General features: G+C 48.1%; 1 protein-coding gene across 4 annotated transcripts; it reads left to right on the top strand.

The window, feature by feature from the left end:
- DGUOK (deoxyguanosine kinase) lies at positions 1-25143 on the top strand. 4 transcript variants are annotated; one of them, XM_084614951.1, is made up of 8 exons: positions 1-295; positions 3668-3754; positions 4475-4587; positions 6943-7130; positions 17409-17556; positions 20293-20408; positions 21555-21654; positions 23064-25143. In XM_084614951.1, the coding sequence occupies exons 1-8, from the start codon at positions 178-180 to the stop codon at positions 23088-23090; spliced, it is 897 nt and encodes a 298-aa protein (XP_084471077.1). In that variant the 5' UTR covers positions 1-177; the 3' UTR covers positions 23091-25143. The 4 variants fall into 4 exon arrangements, with proteins under 4 accessions (XP_084471077.1, XP_084471076.1, XP_084471078.1 ...); XM_084614950.1 differs by having other exon boundaries at positions 6-295; positions 6940-7130; XM_084614953.1 differs by having other exon boundaries at positions 161-295; positions 3648-3754; positions 6940-7130.

Genomic DNA, 25143 nt, shown 5'->3' with positions numbered 1-25143 from the left:
TGCACCCGTCAGCACATCACCACAGGCATCGGCAGGCCCTAAAGAACGCGACCTGCGTCAGCGCGCGGACGCGGCGATCTGCGCGCGGCCGCCCCGCGCGGCGCCGCCGGGGAGGCGCATAAATTAGCATCTCATTTGCATCTCGTTGCGGGCCTGGGCCGGGCGCGCGCGCGCGCGATGCGGCCGCTGTTGCCCCTGCGGCTCCGGCGGGTGGCGGCCGCGGGGCTCCCGCGCTGCTTCGGCATGGCCCGGCGCGGGGGGCCCGCCTGGCGGCTCTCCATCGAGGGCAACGTCGGTACGGGAGGGGGCGCGAGACTGGGGGGCTGTGAGGAGAGGGGGGCGTGGGGCTGGGTGGGGGGGCCGGTGAGGAGAAGGGGTGGGGGGCTGAGGGGTGTGGTGAGGAGAGGGGGGAGCTGGGTGGGGGGCTGGTGAGGAGAAGGGGTGGGGGGCTGAGGGGTGTGGTGAGGAGAGGGGGGAGCTGGGCGGGGGGCTGTGAGGAGTGGGGGGCTGGGGGGGCTGTGAGAGGGGGGTGTGGGGCTGGGGGTTGTGGTGAGGAGAGGGGGGAGCTGGGTGGGGGGCTGGTGAGGAGTGGGGGGCGTGGGGCTGGGTGGGGGGCCGGTGAGGAGAAGGGGTGGGGGGCTGAGGGGTGTGGTGAGGAGAGGGGGGAGCTGGATGGGGGGTTGGTGAGGAGAAGGGGTGGGGGGCTGAGGGGTGTGGTGAGGAGAGGGGGGAGCTGGGTGGGGGGGCTGGTGAGGAGTGGGGGGCGTGGGGCTGGGTGGGGGGCCGGTGAGGAGAAGGGGTGGGGGGTTGAGGGGTGTGGTGAGGAGAGGGAGGAGCTGGGCGGGGGGCTGTGAGGAGTGGGGGGCTGGGGGGGCTGTGAGAGGGGGGTGTGGGGCTGGGGGTTGTGGTGAGGAGAGGGGGGAGCTGGGTGGGGGGCTGGTGAGGAGTGGGGGGCGTGGGGCTGGGTGGGGGGCCGGTGAGGAGAAGGGGTGGGGGGCTGAGGGGTGTGGTGAGGAGAGGGGGGAGCTGGATGGGGGGCTGGTGAGGAGAAGGGGTGGGGGGCTGAGGGGTGTGGTGAGGAGAGGGGGGAGCTGGATGGGGGGCTGGTGAGGAGAAGGGGTGGGGGGCTGAGGGGTGTGGTGAGGAGAGGGGGGAGCTGGGCGGGGGGCTGTGAGGAGTGGGGGGGCTGGGGGGGCTGTGAGAGGGGGGTGTGGGGCTGGGGGTTGTGGTGAGGAGAGGGGGGAGCTGGGTGGGGGGCTGGTGAGGAGTGGGGGGCGTGGGGCTGGGTGGGGGGCCGGTGAGGAGAAGGGGTGGGGGGTTGAGGGGTGTGGTGAGGAGAGGGAGGAGCTGGGCGGGGGGCTGTGAGGAGTGGGGGGTTGGGGGGGCTGTGAGAGGGGGGTGTGGGGCTGGGGGTTGTGGTGAGGAGAGGGGGGAGCTGGGTGGGGGGCTGGTGAGGAGTGGGGGGCGTGGGGCTGGGTGGGGGGCCGGTGAGGAGAAGGGGTGGGGGGCTGAGGGGTGTGGTGAGGAGAGGGGGGAGCTGGATGGGGGGCTGGTGAGGAGTGGGGGGTGTGGGGCTGGGTGGGGGGGCCGGTGAGGAGAAGGGGTGGCGGGCTGAGGGGTGTGGTGAGGAGAGGGGGGAGCTGGATGGGGGGCTGGTGAGGAGTGGGGGGCGTGGGGCTGGGTGGGGGGGCTGGTGAGGAGAAGGGGTGGGGGGCTGAGGGGTGTGGTGAGGAGAGGGAGGAGCTGGGCGGGGGGCTGGTGAGGAGTGGGGGGTGTGGGGCTGGGTGGGGGGGCCGGTGAGGAGAAGGGGTGGGGGGCTGAGGGGTGTGGTGAGGAGAGGGAGGAGCTGGGTGGGGGGCTGGTGAGGAGTGGGGGGCGTGGGGCTGGGTGGGGGGGCCGGTGAGGAGAAGGGGTGGGGGGCTGAGGGGTGTGGTGAGGAGAGGGGGGAGCTGGGTGGGGGGCTGGTGAGGAGAAGGGGTGGGGGGCTGAGGGGTGTGGTGAGGAGAGGGGGGAGCTGGGCGGGGGGCTGTGAGGAGTGGGGGGGCTGTGAGAGGGGGGTGTGGGGCTGGGGGTTGTGGTGAGGAGAGGGGGGAGCTGGGTGGGGGGCTGGTGAGGAGTGGGGGGCGTGGGGCTGGGTGGGGGGGCCGGTGAGGAGAAGGGGTGGGGGGCTGAGGGGTGTGGTGAGGAGAGGGAGGAGCTGGGCGGGGGGCTGTGAGGAGTGGGGGGCTGGGGGGGCTGTGAGAGGGGGGTGTGGGGCTGGGGGTTGTGGTGAGGAGAGGGGGGAGCTGGGTGGGGGGCTGGTGAGGAGTGGGGGGCGTGGGGCTGGGTGGGGGGCCGGTGAGGAGAAGGGGTGGGGGGCTGGGGGTTGTGGTGAGAGAGGGGGGAGCTGGGTGGGGGGCTGGTGAGGAGTGGGGGGCGTGGGGCTGGGTGGGGGGCCGGTGAGGAGAAGGGGTGGGGGGCTGAGGGGTGTGGTGAGGAGAGGGGGGAGCTGGATGGTGGGCTGGTGAGGAGAAGGGGTGGGGGGCTGAGGGGTGTGGTGAGGAGAGGGGGGAGCTGGGGGGGGCTGGGGGGGGCATGAGGAGAGGGGGAGCTGAGGCAGGGGCTGTGAGGAGTGGGGTGCTGGGGGGGGCTGTGAGGAGGGGGTGCTGGGGGTGCTGTGAGAGGGGGGTGTGGGGCTGGGGGTTGTGGTGAGGAGAGGGGGGCGTGGGGCTGTGGGGGGCATGAGGATAGGGGGGAACTGGGGTGTGAGGAGAGGGGAGCTGAGGCAGGGGCTGTGAGGGGAGAGGGGTGTGGGGAGGAGGGGGGTGCTGGGGGGGTGTGGTGAGGAGAGGGGGGTGGCTGTGAGGAGAGGGAGGAGTTGTGGGGGGGGGGACCTGTGAGGAGAGAGGGGCATGGGGCTGGCAGGTGTGGTGAGGAGAGGGGGGAGCTGGGTGGGGGGCTGAGGGGTGTGGTGAGGAGAGGGAGGAGCTGGGGGGGGCTGTGAGGAGGCGGGGCATGGGGCTGGCAGGTGTGGTGAGGGGGGGCCTGTGAGGAGAGGGGGGTGGGTGTGAGGAGAGGGAGGAGTTGGGGGGGGGGCTGTGAGGGAGAGGGAGGAGCTGGGGGGGCTGTGAGCAGAGAGGGGCATGGGGCTGGCAGGTGTGGTGAGGAGAGGGGGGGCTGGATGGGGGGCCTGTGAGGAGAGGGAGGAGCTGGGGGGGGGGCTGTGAGGAGAGGACAAGCTGAAGGAACATCAGAGCTTTGGGCTGGAGTGTGAGAGAGAGAAAGGCGAACGGGCAGTGACAGTGCCCTAGGCCTGCGTCCCTGGCTATGGTGGTGTCGGTGAGGAGTGCAGACAGATTAGAAATCTAAAAAGATTTGCTTTAAAGCTCTGTGTTGGATCTATCTTGTTAGTAACATAAGATCCCTCTATGCCCCTTATATTGCAAACTTTTAAACATGTAAGTAGTCACATTGACTTCAGTGGGATTTAAAGTTAAGGATCTGTAGAAGGGGTTTGCAGGATTGAGATCCAAAATATTATCTTGGAAGCTTGGACAGCATGCTCAGTACTGTACAGAACAGAAAGCAAGAGCCCATAGTTGTGATCTTTTTTTTCAGAATCTAATGGTGCTCTCCTTAAATAATGAGATTATGATTTTGCTTCATAGTGTTAAATTTAACACTCTAGCATTTTGCCAATTCACACTGCTGGATGGAAGATTCATTGCAAGTGACCAAACTTTGGAAACTAGTGTGGAACCACTAAAAAGCAAGGGTAATACATTTTAGTGCATACAGTAGAGTGTATTAAAATTTCTATCGTGGTTATACCCTGATGCCCCAGCTGAGATCAGGGATATACTGGGCTAGACACTGTACAAACATAGAATACAATATAGTCCCTGACTTGGAGTTTATGATCTAAGGCCCCAATCTTCAAATACTCATTACGCATAGAGATGAGTGTTTTTAGGCCTTAAAAGTTAAGGCAGACAAATAGGAATAGACCACCAGTGTATTTTTGTTAGTATTAGTACTTCATAAAGTCCAAGTAAGTTTTAGGTGCCTTTTATATGTTATCTTTGTCTAGTAAATGTATTGTTATATATTTGGTTTAAAAAAAAAAAAAATAGGGTCTCGTACTGAGTCTCCAATCTTGGAGAAGTGGGAGAAGCTGTTAATTTTGTGCTGATTTGAGAGATTTTCTTCGGTATGGAGAGGGGGATTACCAAATGGTATTTTTAATGTATTTTTTAAAACAAAATATGTACTTCATAAATGTCAAAACAATGGCAACTTAGCTACTATTGGAGGCAGGATACTGAGCTAGATGACTAAAGGTCTGGTAAGGCATGGCAAATGCTGCATGTATCATTGCCTCTATTTTTGCTTAGGAAAGTCAACTTTTTTTTTTTTTAAATTGAGCTTACCTGCAGGATCTGATAATGGTTTCCTAACCAGATTTTGACAACTGCTCTTGTATTTTAATTTGCAGCTGTGGGCAAGTCTACTTTAGTAAGGCTGCTAGGAAAAACCTTTCCAGAATGGCAAATGGTTACAGAACCTGTGGCAAAATGGCGAAAGGTTCAAGCTTCCAGTAGCAGAGAGGTAAGTGTGAAAGTGAATAAACGGAATGGGGGTTTGGGGGCGCTGTAACAAGAGTTTCCATCACCTGGCTTTAGGCTTTTCAGAATTTGTTGTGTGATTTTAGTGGTGCCTATGAACCCTGGGGACCTAAATTCTCTCTTTATCCTCAGTGTAGGTACATCACAAGCAGCGTCAGGACAGGCTTCGCTCATTGTTCTACTATTGTGCCTCAACCCTTCCCTGTAAGACAAGGTTAAGAAGGGAGTTCAGTGACATCATCAGGTTTAACTGGTCTCTATTCAAGATAGTTTTCCTCATCCATAAATCTCTTCCATGATTTGATACTTGAATAGATACATGTTTTTAAAGGGGAGATAAATGTTTAACACGCCAACTCCTATGATCTAGACTACGACTGCATCAGCTTTCTTGTACAGGACTTGCATCTTTAATTTATCATGAGCTCATTGTCATGTTTTTTTGGTTTTTTTTATGATGTGCATTATAGGTCTAATCAACCTATAGTAGCAATTTTCTATGAAGTACCACAACCCAGCAGGGGACAAGACCCGCTCTCCTCCTTCATGATAAACTCCATGGAGTAATGATAAACTCTCTGGGGTAGGCGGGTAAGGCAAGCATAATTTTTGTCCCCAAATGGTTGACAAGCAGCTGTCTGGGATCAAGGTCAAGCATGTGCCCTTGTTGCCAAGCAGGCTAACGGCATATTGGGCTACGTTAGTAGGAGCATTGCCAGCAGATCGAGGGAAGTGATCATTCCCCTCTATTCAACACTGGTGATGCCATATCTGGAGTATTGTGTCCAGTTTTGGGTCCCTCACTACAGGAAGGATGTGGACAAATTGGAGAGAGTCCAGCGGAGGGCAACGAAAATTATTAGGGAGCTGGAGCCCATGACTTATGAGGAGAGGCTGAGGGAACTGGACCTATTTAGTCTGCAGAAGAGAAGAGTGAGGGGGGATTGATAGCAGCCTTCAACTACCTGAAGCGAGGTTCCAAAGAGGATGGAGCTCGACTGTTCAAAGTGGTGGCAGATGACAGAACAAGAAGCAATGGTCTTAAGTTGCAGTGGGAGAGATATTAGGAAACACTATTTCACTAGGAGGGTGGTGAAGCACTGGAATGGGTTCCCTAGGGAGGTGGTGGAATCTCCATCCTTAGAGGTTTTTAAAGCCTGGCTTGACAAAGTCCTGGCTGGGGTTGGTCCTACTTTGAGCAGGGAGTTGGACTAGATGACCTCCTGAGGTCTCTTCCAACCCTAATCTTCTATGATTCTATGTGCGTTAGAGAAAAAAGATTATTGCTGAGTTCTCTGCTATACTACTGTGTCCAGTTCTAGTGTCAACACTTTTAAAAGGATATTGGAAAAACGAGAGGATTCAGAGAAGAGCTACAGGAATAATCTGAGTTCTGGAAAACATGCAGTAAGAGACTTAAGGAGCTTAATCTATTTAGCTCATCAAGGAAGAGGTTAAGAGGTGACTTGATCATGGTCTAGAAATCCCTTTTCAGTGAGTATAGCTATCAAAGGCAGAATAAAATCCAGTGGCTTGTAGTTGAAGGTAGAAAACTTAGAACTGGAAATAAAAAGTTGTACCTTAACAGTGAGGGTAGCTAACCATTGGAACAGCTTAACAAGGTAAATTCCTCATAACTTGGCATCTTTAAATTGAGGTTGGATATCTCTAAAATGCTCTAGTTCAGTGGCTCTCAACTTTTCCAAACTACTGTATCCCTGGCAGGAGTCTGATTTGTCTTGTGTATCCCCAAGTTTTACCACACTTAAAAACTACTTGCTTACGAAATCAGACCTAAAAATACAAAAGTGTCACAGCACACTATTACTGAAAAATTGCTTACCTTCTCATTTTTACCATATAGTTATAAATGAATCAATTGGAGTATAACTATTGTATTACATTCCAGTGTATAGCATATAGAGCAGTATAAACAAGTCAATGTATGAAATTTTAGTTTGTACTGTCTTTGCTATGTAGCCTGTTATAAAACTAGGCTGAGTTGATGTGTTGATGTACCTCCTGAAAGACCTCTGCATACCCCCAGGGGTATGTGTACTCCTGGTTGAGAACCATTGTTCTAGTTCAACTGCAAGTTATTGGGCTCAAATAGCGGTCACATACCTAGCCAAGAATAATCCTCTCCGCTGCAGGAATCCCTGGCCTATGTAATGCAGGAAATCAGACTAGATGATCATAGTTCTCCCTTCTGATGTTCAGATCTGAGTCTTGCACCAGCTCTATGCTGAGAATACCCTGTCTCTAGTCATAGGGACCCTGAGAACCTCTTTCAGTGAGACTTTCTTCTTAAATGTGCCTTTTTGCCATTCTCTAGCAGGCCTCGTCTTCTCAGAACTTTGGTAACCTGCTTCAAATGGTCTATCAGGAGCCTTCTCGGTGGTCCTATACGTTCCAGATATACTCCTTCATGAGTCGACTTAAGGCCCAGCTGGAGCCCCTTTCAGAGAAGCTGTTGAAGACCCAGGAGCCAGTGCAGATTTTTGAGAGATCTGTATACAGTGATAGGTACAGTGCTAAAAATCTCCAAACCCCTGCCTGCTCCAGCTAAACTACAGTGCTTTCTGTTAGTCAGTGTGTGCAGAGAAACATGGCAATGCCATTTAAGATACCATGCCTCTTTAATAAAAAATAGTCCATATTTGGTGCCTACTCAATAAATACTGTTTGTTTTCTAGAGGTGGGTTTCTGACACACACCCATTTAACATCAACAAACTAATCAGGAAATCTTACAACTATGTAAATAGGCACTTTTCTGACCCCTTTCACTATAGTATCGGAGCATATCACAGACATTTCTTATCGTTACAGTACCTCTGCGATGTAGAGAGTATTACCTGGTGATGAGATTACTGGTTCTGTGGATGAAGGGAAAGCAGTGGATGTATTGTATCTTGACTTTAGCAACGCTTTTGACACTGTCTCCCACAGTATTCTTGTCAGCAAGTTAAGGAAGTATGGGCTGGATGAATGCACCATAAGGTGGGTAGAAAGTTGGCTAGATTGTCGGGCTCAATGGGTAGTGATCAATGGCTCCATGTCTAGTTGGCAGCCGGTGTCAAGTGGAGTGCCCCAGGGGTCGGTCCTGGGGCCGGTTTTGTTCAGTATCTTCATAAATGATCTGGAGGATGGTGTGGATTGCACTCTCAGCAAATTTGCGGATGATACTAAACTGGGAGGAGTGGTAGATATGCTGGAGGGCAGGGATAGGATACAGAAGGACCTAGGCAAATTGGAAGATTGGGCCAAAAGAAATCTGATGAGGTTCAATAAGGATAAGTGCAGGACCCTGCACTTAGGACGGAAGAACCCAATGCACAGCTACAGACTAGGGACCGAATGGCTAGGCAGCAGTTCTGCGGAAAAGGACCTAGGGGTGACAGTGGACGAGAAGCTGGATATGAGTCAGCAGTGTGCCCTTGTTGCCAAGAAGGCCAATGGCATTTTGGGATGTATAAGTAGGGGCATAGCGAGCAGATCGAGGGACGTGATCGTCCCCCTCTATTCGACATTGGTGAGGCCTCATCTGGAGTACTGTGTCCAGTTTTGGGCCCCACACTACAAGAAGGATGTGGGTAAATTGGAGAGAGTCCAGCGAAGGGCAACAAAAATGATTAGGGGTCTGGAACACATGAGTTATGAGGAGAGGCTGAGGGAACTGGGATTGTTTAGTCTGCAGAAGAGAAGAATGAGGGGGGATTTGATAGCTGCTTTCAACTACCTGAGAGGTAGTTCCAGAGAGGATGGTTCTAGACTATTCTCAGTGGTGGAAGAGGACAGGACAAGGAGTAATGGTCTCAAGTTGCAGTGGGGGAGGTTTAGGTTGGATATTAGGAAAAACTTTTTCACTAGGAGGGTGGTGAAACACTGGAATGCGTTGCCTAGGGAGGTGGTGGAATCTCCTTCCTTAGAAGTTTTTAAGGTCAGGCTTGACAAAGCCCTGGCTGGGATGATTTAATTGGGTATGGGTCCTGCTTTTGAGCAGGGGGTGGGACTAGATGACCTCCTGAGGTCCCTTCCAACCCTGATATTCTATGATTCTACCTCTGTTTTACATATGGGGAAACTGAGGCACAGAGCTGAAGAGCCAGATTCATTGCTCTTCTGCATCTTGTGTTGTCACTTACACCAATATAAAATAAATGTAAAATGCCATCAGAACAGAGGGGTAGAATTTCATGCTGGCCATGCCCTAGTGTAAATGACTGCACAAAGTGCAGGGTATTGGTGAACTGAACCCACGGTTTTACTGAACCCAAGATTGCAGTAGAGGTGGGACTTGAATTCAGGTCTCCTGAGTCCTAGTCAAGTGCCTTAACAAGATCATCCTTCCATAAACTGCCCCAGATTATGTGTCTTGGCACCTACGGGAGCAGCAGAAAACGTTGGATTAATGGTTGAATTCTAGATCTCTGATGCACAAATCTGCATGTGTTCAAGGCTCTCAGAAATCAAACACACATTCAGGGTGTATTCTGGACTAGTGATGAGATGATAACGCAGTCCATCTGGCACTTGAATAGGCTAAAGTCCTACTGTCAACATGAACTTGAAACTGATATTTAAAAAAGAAAATCACGTATGTTATTAATAACCGATTCAGTGGTAATTGGTGTCCTATAAATACCTAAGAGAGGGAACACAAGAGGTGGTTGGATTTTCAGATTCAAATTTGTTTTTCATTATTTTTCTTGCTTCCAATTTACAACTCCCTCAGCTCAGGGAATGAAAGTAGCCTGGTCAGTTTCACTCTTAGGTGTACATGGAACTCTGCCTTAAAGGATCATTCAGGTGAGCAATAAAATGGTGGCCTGATTCATTTAGGTTAAAAAGGTCAAACGAAATTATCTTGCTGATGCCTCAAATGTCATGGGTTTATGTAATATGCACATGATATTTATGAATGTTTGACATGATTTTCATTGGAGCAGTTCATACGTGTTCACACTGCTTTCATTTACTCTGGTGTAAATTGGAAGTAACTCCATTGTAGTTACCAGTATGACTATGGGTATGTCTACACTACGAAATTAGGTCGAATTTATAGAAGTCGGTTTTGTAGAAAGCGTTTTTATACGCTCGTAGTGTGTGTCCCCACACAAATGCTCTAAGTGCATGTAGTCAGCAGAGTGTGTCCACAGTACCGAGGCAACTGTCGACTTCTGGAGCATTGCACTGTGGGTAGCTATCCCACAGTTCCCGCAGTCTCTACCGCCCATTTGAATTCTGGGTAGAAATCCCAGTGCCTGATGGGGCTAAAACATTGTTGCGGGTGGTTCTGGGTACGTATCGTCAGGCCCCCGTTCCCTCCCTCCCTCCATGAAAGCAAGGGCAGACAATCGTTTTGCACCTTTTTTTCTTGAGTTACCTGTGCAGACGCCATACCACAGCAAGCATGGAGCCCGCTCAGCTAACCGTCACCGTATGCCTCCTGGGTGCTGGCCGACGTGGTACTGCATTGCTACACAGCAGCAGTTTATTGCCTTTTGGCAGCAGACAGTGCAGTATGAGTGGTAGCCGTCGTCGACGTAGTCCTGGGTGCTCTAACTGGGCACCTGGGCAAACATGGGAGTGACTCAGCCAGGTCATTTCCCTTGTTTCGTCTCATGGCAATTTGAGTCCCACTGGCAGTGTGCTGTCTTTTAATCTGCAGCTAGCAGAAGACGATAGCCAGTAGTCATACTGCACTGTCTTCTGCCGAGCACCCAGGAGATGACGATGGCTAGCGGTCGTACTGCAAAGTCTGGTGCCAGCAAGATGTATAAAGATAGATGAAGTGGCTCAAAACAAGAAATAGACCAGATTTGTTTTGTATTCATTTTCTCCTCCCTCCCTCTGTGAAATCAATGGCCTGCTAAACCCAGTTTTGAGTTCTATCCTTGAGGGGGCCATTCAGTTTCTCGCAAAGCCACCCCCTTTGTTAATTTTAATTCCCTGTAAGCCTACACTGTAAGCCATGGCGTCAGTCGCCCCTCCCTCCCTCAGGGCAACGGCCTACAATCATTCCATGCCTTTTTTCTGTGTAGATGCCATACCATGGCAAGCATGGAGCCCGCTCAGATCACTTTGGCAATTAGGAGCACATTAAACACCACACGCATTATCCAGCAGTATATGCAGCACCAGAACCTGGCAAAGCGAAACCAGGCGAGTAGGCGACATCAGCGCGGTGACGGGAGTGATGAGGACATGGACACAGACTTCTCTCAAACCACAGGCCCTTGCAGTGTGGGCATCATGGTGCTAATGGGGCAAGTCGTGCGGTGGAACGCCGATTCTGGGCCCGGGAAACAAGCACAGACTGGTGGGACCACATAATGTTGCAGGTCTGGGACAATTCCCAGTGGCTGCAAAACTTTCACATGCGTAAGGGCACTTTCATGGAACTTTGTGACTTGCTTTCCCCTGCCTGAGGCACAAGAATACTAAGATGAGAGCAGCCCTCACAGTTGAGAAGGGAGTGGCGATAGCCCTGTGGAAGCTTGCAACGCCAGACAGCTACCGGTCAGTTGGGAATCAATTTGGAGTGGGCAAATCTACTGTGGGGACTGCTGTGATGCAAGTAGCCAACGCAGTCAAAGATCTGCTGATATCAAGGGTAGTGACCCTGAGAAATGTGCAGGTCGTAGTGGATGGCTTTGCTGTAATGGGATTTCCTAACTGTGGTGGGGCGATAGACGGAACCCATATCCCTATCTTGGCACCGGAGCACCAAGCCGGCGAGTACGTAAACTGCAAGAGGTACTTTTCAATAGTGCTGCAAGCATTGGTGGATCACAAGGGCCGTTTCACCAACATCAACGTGGGATGGCCGGGAAGGGTACATGATGCTCGCATCTTCAGGAACTCTGGTCTGTTTCAAAAGCTGCAGGAAGGGACTTTCTTCCCAGACCAGAAAATAACCATTGGGGATGTTGAAATGCCTGTAGTTATCCTTGGGGACCCAGCCTACCCCTTAATGCCATGGCTCATGAAGCCATACCCAGGCAGCCTGGACAGTAGTCAGGAGCTGTTCAACTACAGGCTGAGCAAGTGCAGAATGGTGGTAGAATGTGCATTTGGATGTTTAAAAGCACGCTGGCGCAGTTTACTGACTCGGTTAGACCTCAGTGAAACCAATACCTACTGTTATTACTGCTTGCTGTGAGCTCCACAATATCTGTGAGAGTAGGGGGGAGACGTTTATGGTGAGGTGGGAGGTTGAGGCAAATCGCCTGGCTGCTGGTTATGCACAGCCAGACACCACCGTGGTTAGAAGAGCACAGGAGGGCGCGGTGCACATCAGAGAAGCTTTGAAAACCAGTTTCATGACTGGCCAGGCTATGGTGTGAAAGTTCTGTTTGTTTCTCCTTGATGAAACCCCCCACCCCTTGGTTCACTCTACTTCCCTGTAAGCTAACCACCCTTCCCTCCTCCCTTTGATCACCACTTGCAGAGGCAATAAAGTCATTGTTGCTTCACATTCATGCATTCTTTATTCATACATCACACAAATAGGGGGATAACTACCAAGGTAGCACCAGGAGAGGTGGTGGAGGAGGGAAGGACAAGGCCACACAGCACTTTAAAAGTTTAAAACTTATTGAATGCTAGCTTTCCGTTGCTTGGGCAATCCTCTGGGGTGGAGTGGCTGGGTGGCCGGAGGCCCCCCCACCGCATTCTTGGGCATCTGGGTGAGGAGGCTATGGAACTTGGGGAGGAGGGCGGTTGGTTACACAGGGGCTGTAGCGGCAGTCTGTGCTCCTGTTGCCTTTCCTGCAGCTCAACCATATGCTGGAGCATATTAGTTTGATCCTCCAGCAGCCTCAGCATTGAATCCTGCCTCCTCTCATCACGCTGCCATCACCTTTCAGCTTCAGCCCGCCACTTCTCCACCTGGTCATTTTGTGCTTTCCTGCACTCTGACATTGTCTACCTCCATGCATTTGCCTGTGCTCTGTCAGTGTGGGAGGACAGCATGAGCTCAGAGAACATTTCATCGCGAGTGTGTTTTTTTGGCCTTCTAATCTTCGCTAGCCTCTGGGAAGGAAAAGATCCTGTGATCCTTGAAACACATGCAGCTGGTGGAGGGGAAAAAAAAGGGACAGTGGTATTTAAAAAGACAAATTTTATAGAACAATGGGTACGCTCTTTCACAGTAAACCTTGCTGTTAACATTACATACATAGCACATGTGCTTTCGCTCCAAGGTCACATTTTGCCTCCCCCTCCCTGTGGCTAACAGCAGGGAACGTTTCTGTTCAGCCACAGGCAAACAGCCCAGCAGGAATGGGCACCTCTGAATGTCCCCTTAAGAAAAGCACCCTATGTCAACCAGGTGCCCATGAATGATATCACTCTCCTCAGGATAACACAGAGAGATAAAGGACGGATGTTGTTTGAACGCCAGCAAACATACACTGCAATGCTTTGTTCTACAATGATTCCCGAGTACGTGCTACTGGCCTGGAGTGGTAAAGTGTCCTACCGTGGTGGATGGAATAAGGCTGCCCACACCAGAAACTTTTTTCAAAGGCTTTGGGAGTATATCCAAGAGAGCCACGAATGCCAGGGCAAATTAATCATTAAACATGCTTGCTTTTAAACCATGTATAGTATTTTAAAAGCTACGCTCACCAGAGGTCCCTTCTCCGCCTGGTGGGTCCGGGAGGCAGCCTTGGGTGGGTTCGGGGGGTACTGGCTCCAGGTCCAGGGTGAGAAACAGTTCCTGGCTGTCGGGAAAACCGGTTTCTCTGCTTGCTTGCTGTGAGCTATCTACAACCTCATCATCATCATCTTCCTCATCCCCAAAACCTGCTTCCTTGTTGCCTCCATCTCCATTGAAGGAGTCAAACAACACGGCTGGGGTAGTGGTGGCTGAACCCCCTAAAATGGCATTCAGCTCATCATAGAAGTGGCATGTTTTGGGCTCTGACCCGAAGTGGTCGTTTGCTTCTCTGGTTTTCTGGTAGGCTTGCCTCAGCTCCTTAAAGTTTCACACGGCACTGCTTTGGGTCCCTGTTATGGCCTCTGTCCTTCATGCCCTGGGAGGTTTTGACAAATGCTTTGGCATTTCGAAAACTGGAACGTAGTTCTGATAGCACGGATTCCTCTCCCCATACAGCGATCAGATCCCATACCTCCCGTTCGGTCCATGCTGGAGCTCTTTTGCGATTCTGGGACTCCATCATGGTCAGCTCTGCTGATGAGCTCTGCATGGTCACCTGCAGCTTGCCACGCTGGCCAAACAGGAAATTGAAATTCAAAAGTTTGCGGCCTTTTCCTGTCTACCTGGCCAGTGCATCTGAGTTGAGAGTGCTGTCCAGAGTGGTCACAATGGAGCACTCTGGGATAGCTCCCGGAGGCCAATACCGTCTAATTGCGTCCACAGTACCTCAAATTCAACCCAGCAAGGCCAATTTCAGTGCTAATCCCCTTTTTGGGGGTGGAGTAAGGAAATCGATTTTAAGAGCCCTTTAAGTCAAAAAAAAAGGGCTTCGTCGTGTGGACGGGTGCATGGTTAAATCGATTTAATGCTGCTAAATTCGACCTCAACTCCTAGTATAGACCAGGGCTAAGCAGACTTTGTTCCACATGAAGCAAGCACACTGACTGCCACCATTCTCAGCAGTTCATTTCTAAAGGATAAACGAAAAGCTTGGCCAGTAAACTAAATATTCTTGAGTTCCAAGGACTAGTTAAAGCCGATCTGTGGTGTTTGATGTGCTGTAGTCAGTTTCATTTCCTGATTCTCTTGCATTAACTTGATGCTGTTGTGGTTGGTTTTCCAGCACAGCAGAAGAATGTTAATTAAAGTGGTTAATTTAAAGGTTTATATAAAATTCATTTAAATGTTTCCATTCATATGATTTCAAAGAAACAATCTTTAGAACCTAGTTGAACATGTATTTTGAGTTGCTAATTGCCATTCATGTTGCAGACCAAAAAGAACCATCCTCACTCATTTAATTAAAGTTTCATGTGTGTACTTGGAAGGAGCTTGATGATACATTTTTGTAGCTCCTGTCAGATAATGGGACTTGCCGTGTTTAAACAGATGTTAACTTGAAAAATGGGAATTACAAGATTTTCTGTCTGCCCAGTTGTATGAAGTGGAGCATGAGGTATACTAGAAGTGTTTGTTTTCCAAAGAGGTGTCTCCTATGATGTAATGCCTTCTAGGCTATTCGGAATATGTTGGCAATAAATCTGGCTAAAGGGTCACTTATTCCAGATGCCTTGATGAAGTGGATTGGAGGTGAGATGATAAACTATGTTTATGCATGTGCTGAAAGTGAGGGAAGTGTGAACATTACATAAGAGAAGCACAAACTGTGTTTGAAGCAAACGCTTTGGGCTGAGACTTGTGAAATAGGGAAGGAATTCATGGTGTGTGGAAAAATATAACCCCTAATTATAATTCACTATTTAAAAAAAAAAAAAAGTAGCTGGCTGTTTTAGTAGCATCTCTGTAATTCGAGGCCAGCATTGCAGCGAAGGGTCCTGCAGTAGAGAGTTTAAAGTGGGACCACTCCAAAGACGCAACCAAAACTCCTCATTCTTTTAACCAAAATTTGTTAATCTTGAGGCCATGCTCCAAGACCCATTTCCACCGCTTTTGCCTGCAGACAGTGAGGGAGGGGGTTAACACCTTTTCAGTTCTGGGGATTAAGCTCTTCTAGAAGGGGAAAGTTAATGTATGATACCAATCACGTATCGCAGTCTGGGAAACCTATTTTCACTTAAATGTGTTGGAATTAAATGTCTGAGGGGATTGGTAATGAGTTAATTGAGCCTTACAACTTTAGGGCACTGTTTCAAATCACGCTTAGGTCACTAGTGACCAAAAATTGTTACTATCTTATGTCATGCCAGTTGGTGGTCTGTGTGAAACGAGTTGCTGCAGCTGGGGTGGGGACGGAGGGCTTTACATCACACCACACAGCCAACAGGGTTGGTACTATCTGAACTCCTCATCGCTGTCAGTCTCAGCAGACAGGTAAAAAGACTGAATGGTCCAACGAGAGACAACTCCCTTCCCAACCCTAGAGAAGGCCTGTTCTATTAATTTAAGTGGAGAACATATGGGCCAAAGGTATTAACATAACCCAGTCACCATCCAACACTAAACAGTCTTAAACAAGGTTCGGGGTTTGGTATACAGAGACCTCAGCCTGCTTAGCACTATAGCGCAAACACCATTAAAAATCCAGAAAAGAAGGAAAAACAGTTAAAGTATTTGAAATGTAAAGTATTAAATAAGGCTTTAATTTAACAACATTTCTCGTTCCCTTTCCCTTTGCTAGAGAGAGGTGTAAAAGGAAAAGCCCTTTGTTTGATAGCCTCTTAGGCTGTGTCTACACTGCAGACCTTACAGTGGCACAGCTGTATCGCTCCAGCTGCGCCACTCTAAGGTCTTCCGTGTAACTGCTCTGTGCCGGGAGGAGAGAGCTCTCCTGCCGGCATAATTAAACCACTCTGAATGAGCGGCAGTAGCTATGTTGGCAGGAGAGCATCTCTCTGTCATATAGCGCTGTCCACGCCGGCACTTTTGTCGTGTAACTTATGTTACACACACACTCCAGACCGACAAAAGTTTTGCTGACAAAAGTGCTAGTGTAGACAAAGCCTTAGATGGTATCCAAAACGGCAGTAACTCTTCTTTTTGGGAGGAAAGAAAAGCTTGTTGATATAGGCCAAAGCTGCTCTTTGTTGCAATCAGTTGAGAAGAAAAAGCAATCTTGCTTTACAGGCTCTTAGGTGGTAATAACTCATCCCAGATTGTGAGGTGAGAGATGTTCTGACCAAACCAGGCCAGAGGGAGGAACCCAAATGACATCACCACTTCTGTCAGCTCCAGCAGAATTCGAAACACAAAGGCCCAAGGTCGCAGGAAGTGGTAGTGGTGGCAGTCCTGACGGCGAGTCTTGCTTCAGTAGCCTCCATTGGCTCTTTGAGTGTCCCCACCCTACCCTCAAAATTCTCTATTTGTAAGGACCCAACAAGGGAGTAATGTGTGGAATAGCCCATTTCCTCATTATTTTCTCCACCAATTAGGCCTAATAGCTGACACACCAATTTTGGTTCACTCAAGTCCAGCTCCACATACTCTTCACCCATTTTTTTCCCCCACAAGCATGATTTCAACAATCCTTGAGAACTGTATCAGTAGGCCATTTTTGTTTAGACTGTGTCAGTTTTTCTGTCTCCTTTTTGTGCCGTTTCCCATCAATATTTGTTATTATAGGTTATTGGGACATCACATGAACTTTCACTCTCTTCTTACAATTAAACTCAGGACTAGGAGTATATTTATAGGCCCTATTATCACAATGGGTCCCTACAAGTCAAGTTTGAGGTGCATTGGCAGGGTGGAGTAAGGGGGAAGCTCCCCCTGCCACTGTCCACTCCATCCCTGTTCTGTAGATAAACATGCCTTCATCCTCCAGGGTCTGACAGCCCAATATCCTGGGATCAACACAGCTACAACTGCACTACCTGGTCCAGAACTAAGATAATGAACAATAGAAAAACCCTCGAGTAACTGTTCTGCTATCTAGTGTGACACTGTCTGAAAAAGCCCAGCTCAGCTCTCTTCTCTGGGTACTGAAATGTCTGTGTTAAATCTATGCTGTCGAGATGACCTCTTGGAGCAGGGGCCATGTCGTCCTACATGTCAGTGCAGCGCCTGGTGCATTATGGATCCTACCTCACTTAAAGTGCACGTTGTCATTCTAGAACTGCAGGGAGTTTGTTTAGGCAGGTTTAATTTACTTGCTGTTCTCTTTTGTCCTTCTTTCCCTAGGTACATCTTTGCTAAAAATCTCTTTGAGCTTGGCCACCTCGCTGAGATCGAATGGACCATTTACCAGGACTTGCACACCTTCCTCCTACAAGAGTTCGGGGATCGAATTGCTCTGCATGGCTTTCTGTATCTCCAGGCAACTCCAAAGGTAACTGAGAGCATGACTGGGAACTAACTAAAATCATCTCTAGTGGCTGCATTGAAGGCTGGCCTTGCTTTCAGACTGGGACTCAAGAAGTCTGGATTCAACTCCCAGCCTTACTGTGTAATTTGGGTCAAATCAATTAATCCCTGTGCCTCAGTTCCCAATGTATAAAATGGTGATAATAGCCCAGCAATTAATGGGGGGAGGGTGTCTCTGAAAGGCTCCAGAAATGTAAGAGGGTAAAAATCAATACACCTAAGGACTTGTCTGCACTAGGGATTCCTGTGATTGCCAACTTATTTACCTGTCCTAGTATAATTCTGGCACATCCTTCTGTAAATAACCTCCTTAACTGCTCTGAGCTCTCACTGTAGGGTTCTTGACACAGTTTGCAACTGCTCAAGGCAGGAAAGCGGTGAGTAGTTGAGGTCAGTCACTAGTTGTATTATGGTAGCTCCTGGAAGACCAAGATTGAGGCCCCAGTGTGCAAGGCACTATATGTATAAATAGTGAGAGACAGTACCTTTTCTGAAGAACTTACACTAAGCAGACAAGACAAAGGGTGGGAGGGGAAACTGAGGCACAAAGAGTCCAGTTACTTGGCTGAGTTTACACGGCAGATCAGTAGCAGAATCAGGAATAGAACCCAAATCTCTTAAGTGCCAATTTAGGGGTCTGTGAACTGGATTCACAAAATCATGGAGCAGGCATGATCACGGAGCAGGTCCTCAAGGAATCCATTTTGAAGCACTTGGAGGAGAGGAAGGTGATCAGGAACAGTCAACATGGATTCACCAAGGGCAAGTCAACCTGATTGCCTTCTATGATGAGATAACTGGCTGCGTGGATATGGGGAAAGTGGTGGACGTGATATATCTTGACTTTAGCAAAGCTTTTGGTATGGTCTCCCACAGTATTCTTGCCAGCAAGTTTAAAAAGTATGGATTGGATGAATGGACTATAAAGTGGATAGAAGGCTGGCTTGATTGTCAGGCTCGATGGGTATTGATCAACTGCTCGATGTCTAGTTGGCAGCCGGTATCAAGAGGAGTGCCCCAGGGGTCGGTCTTGGGGCCAGTTTTGTTCAACATCTTTATTAGTGATCTGGATGATGGGATTAATTGCACTCTCAGCAAATTCGCAGATGACACTAAGCTGGGGGGAGAGGTAGATATGCTGGAGGGTAGGGATAGGGTCCAGAGTGACCTAGACAAATTGGAGGATTAGGCCAAAAGAAATCTGAGATTCAACAAGGACAAGAGCAGAGTTCTGCACTTAGGAAGGAAGAATCCCATGCACCGTTACAGGCTGGGGACCGAATGGCTAAACAGTAGTTCTGCAGAAAAGGAGCTCGGGATTACAGTGGATGAGAAGCTGGATATGAGTCAGCGGTGTGCCCTTGTTGCCAAGAAGGCCAATGGCATATTGGGCTGTATTAGTAGGAGCATTGTCAGCAGATTGAGGGAAGTGATTATTCCCCTCTATTTGGCACTGGTGAGGCCACACCTGGAGTATTGCGTCCAGTTTTGGTCCCCCCCACTACAGAAGGGATGTGGACAAATTGGAGAAAGTCCAGCGTTGGACAACGAAAATTATTAGGGGGCCAGGGCACGTGACTTATGAAGAGAGGCTGAGGGACCTGGGGTTATTTAGTCTGCAGAAGAAAAGAGTGAGGGGGGATTTGATAGCAGCCTTCAACTACCTGAAGGGGGGTTCCAGAGAAGGGTGGAGCTCGGCTGTTCTCAGTGGTGGCAGACGACAGAACAAGAAGCAATGTTCTCAAGTTGCAGTGGGGGAGGTCTAGGTTGGATATTAGGAAACACTATTTCACTAGGAGGGTGGTGAAACACTGGAATGGGTTCCCTAGGGAGGTGGTGGAATCTCCATCCTTAGAGGTTTTTAAGGCCCGTCTTGACAGAGCTTTGGCTGGGATGATTTAGTGGGTGTTGGTCCTGCTTTGAGCAGGGGGTTGGACTAGATGACCTCCTGAGGTCTCTTCAAACCCTAATCTTCTGTGATTCTATGATCACATTGCCTCTCCAGCGAGGGTCATTTTCTTCTAAGAACTTATTCTGTAACCCAGAGGGAAAATCCATTCCCTCTGTTATGTAGTGCTGACTATGCAGCCTTAGTTCCAAACAGCTATTCCTTGCACTTGTTTTTTAAAGGCTTAGCCTCAGTATATGGGAAAGTACTTTGAGGATTGGGGGAATATAGACTGTTTTTATGGATGGATGGCTTCTCTCAGGGCTTCCTCCTGGTGCATCGTGTTGGCTCTTTCTCTAGCTGAGGATGGCTGGATTCAGCTTCTTCCAGAGCTGTATCTGTCAACGCTGACACAAGTTGCTACCCTTCTAGCACTATGTGTGTGTGTGTGTGTGTGTGTGTTAACATTCCAAGTATGGGGCCCAGTTGTGCTCGTAATGATGTTAATGGAATTTTGCCCCTGACTCCAGTGGATGAAAGGTCAAGTCCTTACATGCCCACTAAACATCTGGCCCTAGACAGTTATTGTGACTTCTAACTAGTCTGTCATGTGAAGCCATCCCTACTTTGTGTGGCTGCATCTCTCTTTTCAGCTGCCTAATGCTGAATTTGAACTGCTGCTGTTATCTGAAGTGCCCCATACCCATTGGCCCCATCCAAATGTGGTTGAGTTTGCAAAGCAGACCTCATTGAGTCTTGTGGAGTAAATGAGTGGGTCACGCTAATGGAGGAGCTGTCATTTCCTCCCTTCAGAAATGTCTGGAGCGATTGCACCAAAGGGGGAGGCCTGAGGAGAAGGCGATCCAGCTGAAGTATCTGGAGCAGCTTCACACTCAGCATGAAAACTGGCTAGTAAAGAAAACCACCGAGTAAGTGACAATAGCAATGGCTTACAGAGTCTCGGCCATGCAAGCCTGGCTCTTTAAATGGGTGAATAATATATCTTCTGCTGTGCAGAGGTGCCTGTTTTAATTTGCGGCCTAGCTCCCTACCACCCTCCTGCCCGTATAATCTGGTACCCATTCCCAACCCTAGAGATCCTCTCCCTGATGCCTCCAGCTGTCCACCACCCTTCTTCATTCCTTGCTTAGTCAGTTCCCTCTGTTATGGGTAACCCTCCCTAGGTTACCCAGCCAGCTTTCTGCCATCAATCTTAATGACACCAAACACAATCTTCTAAGGACATTTCAGCAGGCTCGTCTCTTTCAGCAGTAGGCTCCTCTTTGTTACTTGTGCTTCTCTCCGTCACGCCAAATCCTGTAGTTCCTTCCAGAGACCACTCTAACTCAACTACAGTCAGATAGCCAAGGGGCTGCTGCCTCTGGGGCTTCTCTACTGACTACTCATTTCATCACATTTCCTACCACACAGCAAGATCCAGCTCACAGAAATGAAGCGACTTGCCCAAGGTATCACAACCAAACAGTGATAGAACCCAAGGGTTTGGGTTTCCAGTCCTCTACTTTATTAGGCATGTTCCCTTCCCAGATACCAATAGGGTATAACAAAATTCACGATGGGCCTCAGAAGAGGGAGGAAGCTCATCTACCTCATGAAAATCTAAGGTGACCCCTTCCTTTCCATACTCGTACCCTAGGTATTGCTTGTATAATGTGCTGGTAATTTATTGAATCTTGGAGTCCCAACAGGGTGTAGGAATCTTGCTTGGAAGCAAGGAGAGGACTCTACCGTCTTAGGTGCTGATGCCAATGGAAGTGGAAGCTTCCAGGTATCTCTCAGCATCAAGCCCTTTGCTTGGAAATCATCTCTTTTGATGCGGCAAGGGGGAAGGGACTTGTTCTCTGCAGCTGGAGGAGTCTTGTGTTTTTGTTTCTTTGTTTTTCTTTTAATGATGGTGAAAGTCTATATGCAGCAGGCATCCTTCTTATGATAAAATAAACTTACGCTGAAGCAGTGGTGTGACACATCTGTCCTGTGTCTGGGCATATTGTCTCTTACCTATCCCCAGAGGTACACTAATAAGCCTTTTGTTCAGTTCTTGTTGTTATCTTCAGGGTTCACTTTGAAAACCTAAGGAATGCTCCAGTCCTTGTGCTTGATGTCAATAATGATTTTGAGGATGACCCAGCTGAACAAGAGGAGCTCATGAGGAAAGTAAGCAGAGATGACACCAGCTCATTTTTGCTATTCATGTGAAATGCAGAATTAGAGGTGTTCTGTGAGAATGAGGAATATTTTCTTTTTCCTTTGCAAGTCTTTCTCCTTCTAATAGCCATCTGTTACGTACTGTCCTATCAGCTGGGACTGTCCCTGCCGCAATATCACCTTACACTCTGATCCCATTTCATCCCACAAGCTAATCGATCAGGCGGGGTCAGCAATTGGGCAAGAGATCTGCAGGTGCTGTATGTGTATGTTAGCTGCTGTCTCCAGCATCCAGGCTTGGTATTAAGAGATGCTGTGCTGCTAGAGGTGATGACTTCTAGATAAGACATAAAACGAAAGGCCTGATTGCTGTGAGATCTTCAATGTCACACTTCGTGAAAGGCATAGTTCTCACCTCTTGGCTACATGCCATATCAGGTAATAACATGCTATCTATGGAAATCCCCACTGAAGTTGCTATTGGATATGATTTTCCAATTTCCTACCCTAAACCATAGCATTTTTGTAAGCTGTTAAACAGCTGACGGGTTTCACCCCAGAGGCACTGCATTTCAGTACTGGAGAAAAATGATCCCACTGAATAGATTTTGAAACTATAGCTCCTCTTATCTTTGAGGAGCCTGAATAAATAGAAGATGACAATATTACTTCTCTGATCAGTGAAAATACACCGTGAATTCTGCCAGGAAGTCCATAGTGGAGGCTTGTTTGTTTAAGAGTAGGATAATGTTTGTCAATTTTTATTATTACTACTTGTATTGTGATAGGTACCTAGGAGCCACAGTCATGGACCAGGAATCCATTGCACGAGGCACTGTGCAAACACAGAAGATAGTATTATTCTTCCTTTTATAGGGTTGTATTGATGTGGTGGCTGGCTTGCTAGAGGGGAAATACTGGTATTTTCCTTGGGAATACATTGGTGGGATTGTATTCTACCAATATTTTGTGTGTAACGCATTCATGTAGGTATGAGTCTATTAAACGAGTTACATTTCACAGACATATTAAATATGAGTACACTGCAATGTTACTGCCTGTCCTCTAAAATGTATATGAAAAATTGTATGCTTGTTTGTAATCTTCATGTGTGTTTGTACAGCGCCTGCCACAATGGGGGGCCTTGAGCTTGATCGTGAACTTTGAGCAGTACTGCAATGAAAATAGTGATATCTTCTTCATTGACCCCCTCCAGGTCATAAATTTTAAGACCTGCTAAAGCTTTTTGCTCTATCAGTATTCCTAAGAAAATAGTCTAACTTTGAAGTCCTTGTGATAACTCCTTAGCAAATAGATTGTTTTGAATGAAATGTAGAACTACTTAGGTTTTTGTTGCATGCTTTTTGTGGAGTCTGATAAATTTCACTTTTATAAAAGGTGCTCTCTTTCCTGCACAGGTAAAGGCTTTTATAAAGACTCTGTGATCTGAAGCTTTGCCATCTCCCTCCACTACCAATCCAGGATTTCTTATTTATTTGCGACCAGCTTGGGCCTGATTATGCTGCTTGCCATTAAAAGAACAAACAAAACAATCGGCAAACCTGTGTGTCAAACCTGGAAGGCCAAAAATGTAACTGAGGTATTTTAGTGAATTATACTTGAATTCTGTGTTTTTCTTCCAAACCAAGTGTTACTTTTCCAGGGAGGGAGAAAAGTTGTACAGTCACCCATGAGCAACCCTATAGTAACAAACCCATGTGGGTCCAATGGAAAGAAGAAGATTAAGAACCTCAGAAAATTAATTTTCTGATATTCCAAAGGGTGTTATGATCAGTGGGGGAAAGAAGTGATTTTAGACGTTATGAAGAATCCCTTCTACTTATGCAACAGCTTAAGTATTTCAAACTTGCTTTCCTTTCATTGATGAAGGTGATCTGCAGAAACCTTCTATTCCATTACATGCTGAATACACACAATGAGGGTGTTGTAAAGAATTATAGGAACCAATGGTCCTGATTCACCACTGCTCTGCACCTGTGCAAAGTGAATGTAATATGCTGCCAAATCAGTGTCAGCATTTCACATTCATTTAGCACAAGTGCAAGTGGTATGTTCAAGTCAGTGGAGAATAAGACCCAACCTAGCCATTTTTGGCACTTCTAATCAACTCATTGCAGTAGAAGGCAAAGTCTTATTTAATATTAAGCCAGTTTTTCTTATTAAGTTTGCAACTTACTTGGTGTATTTTCCACATCTTGGGCCTAATGATGATGAATTACCCTAGTATCATCTCATCAGCCAGATAGCTGCTGGAGCCCTGGCGGAAGGAAAAGAGAAATGGCGTACCATATATTGTCTGAAAAGTTTTTAATATTTTACATTTTAAAGTAAGTCTAATGATTTAGAATAGGGGACTGGAAGTCAGGACCACTTGGGTTCTGTTACCACTCATACCACTGACCTGCTCTGTTACTTCATGCAAGTCATTTAGCCTCTTCAACATTTATGAAATCCTCAGCTGAAAGGCATTTATACATATAATATGCAAAACCGATCCTGTTTTTAAAATACCTTGCAAAATGATAGTTGATTGACAAACTGCTCTTACCTTACCTCTCAACCTGGCACCTTGGATGTGCCGACACTAGTGCAGTCCACCCTGGGATGTTATCTGGACATTGCAGAAGCTAAGAAGGGGAGAAGAAAAAAATGAATTTCAGTGGAAGTTGGCTGCCTGCCTCCCTTAAGTTCCTTTTGAAAATCTGATCTGAAATGCAATGAGTTCAGCAATTTACAAATTTGGCTTTGTCCATCTAGCTCCCACTTTCCTCTGAGCAGAACCTTTCATTGCTGAAACATACCTGAATGGATTTGTTAGAAGGTGCAGCATGTCCCTCTAAGACCATAAAGCCTCATAAGACCAATAAGTCTTCAATAAACATGAAGAGACAAAGGAGAAGCAGGAATGGTTTTAAGACAGGCTGTTTAGAAATATCAGAGAGAAATATGGCACTGTTAAGACAGTAGCAAAGACCTTTCCAACTGTGTGTGTGCTGAGATGCCCTTTGTAATCCAGCTCTTGTGGGGCCATTGTGTATTGCATGAAATCCTGCCCAGCTGAAGTCAGTGTTAAAACTTCTGCTGACTTCGGTAGGATCAGGAGTTTACCTATTGGTGAATCAGAGGGAATTTTGTGAAATGATTGTCTGGTCACTTTTAAGTTCTAGACCTACATGTTACTGTTAGGAACTGCTGAGTGTTGCAATGTAACCTATGACTAAGGAGGACTAAAATCGAGCAAATCTGTATACGTAGTTTAGTTTTAGACCTGTTTAGTCTAAAGGTAAATAGTAAACTGTACAAACTTTTCCAGATATCACTTTGTGCTCCAAGGGGAACATAAATGCATATCTATAGATGTCTGCAGGGTGAGGAACAACCACTTCATAATGTAAATTTGGTGGACAGGTTAAATTCTGAAGGACAATTCTGTGTATTTTTTTAGCTTGTGTTAAATTAAAAATATATCACTTTTCA

The sequence above is a fragment of the Lepidochelys olivacea genome (genome assembly GCF_965140295.1).
Source record: "Lepidochelys olivacea isolate rLepOli2 genome assembly, chromosome: 26".
NCBI classification, from domain to species: Eukaryota; Metazoa; Chordata; order Testudines; family Cheloniidae; genus Lepidochelys; species Lepidochelys olivacea.
This window is presented reverse-complemented; position numbering and strand designations above follow the sequence as displayed.

Bases quoted from the DNA above. Each gene is read 5' to 3' on its own strand.
- DGUOK (XM_084614950.1), top strand. From the start codon at position 178: ATGCGGCCGCTGTTGCCCCTGCGGCTCCGGCGGGTGGCGGCCGCGGGG. The intron at 3,755-4,474 runs GTAATACATTTT...TTTAATTTGCAG, and splicing joins GGAACCACTAAAAAGCAAGG to CTGTGGGCAAGTCTACTTTA. The intron at 7,131-17,408 runs GTACAGTGCTAA...TTCTTTCCCTAG, and splicing joins AGATCTGTATACAGTGATAG to GTACATCTTTGCTAAAAATC.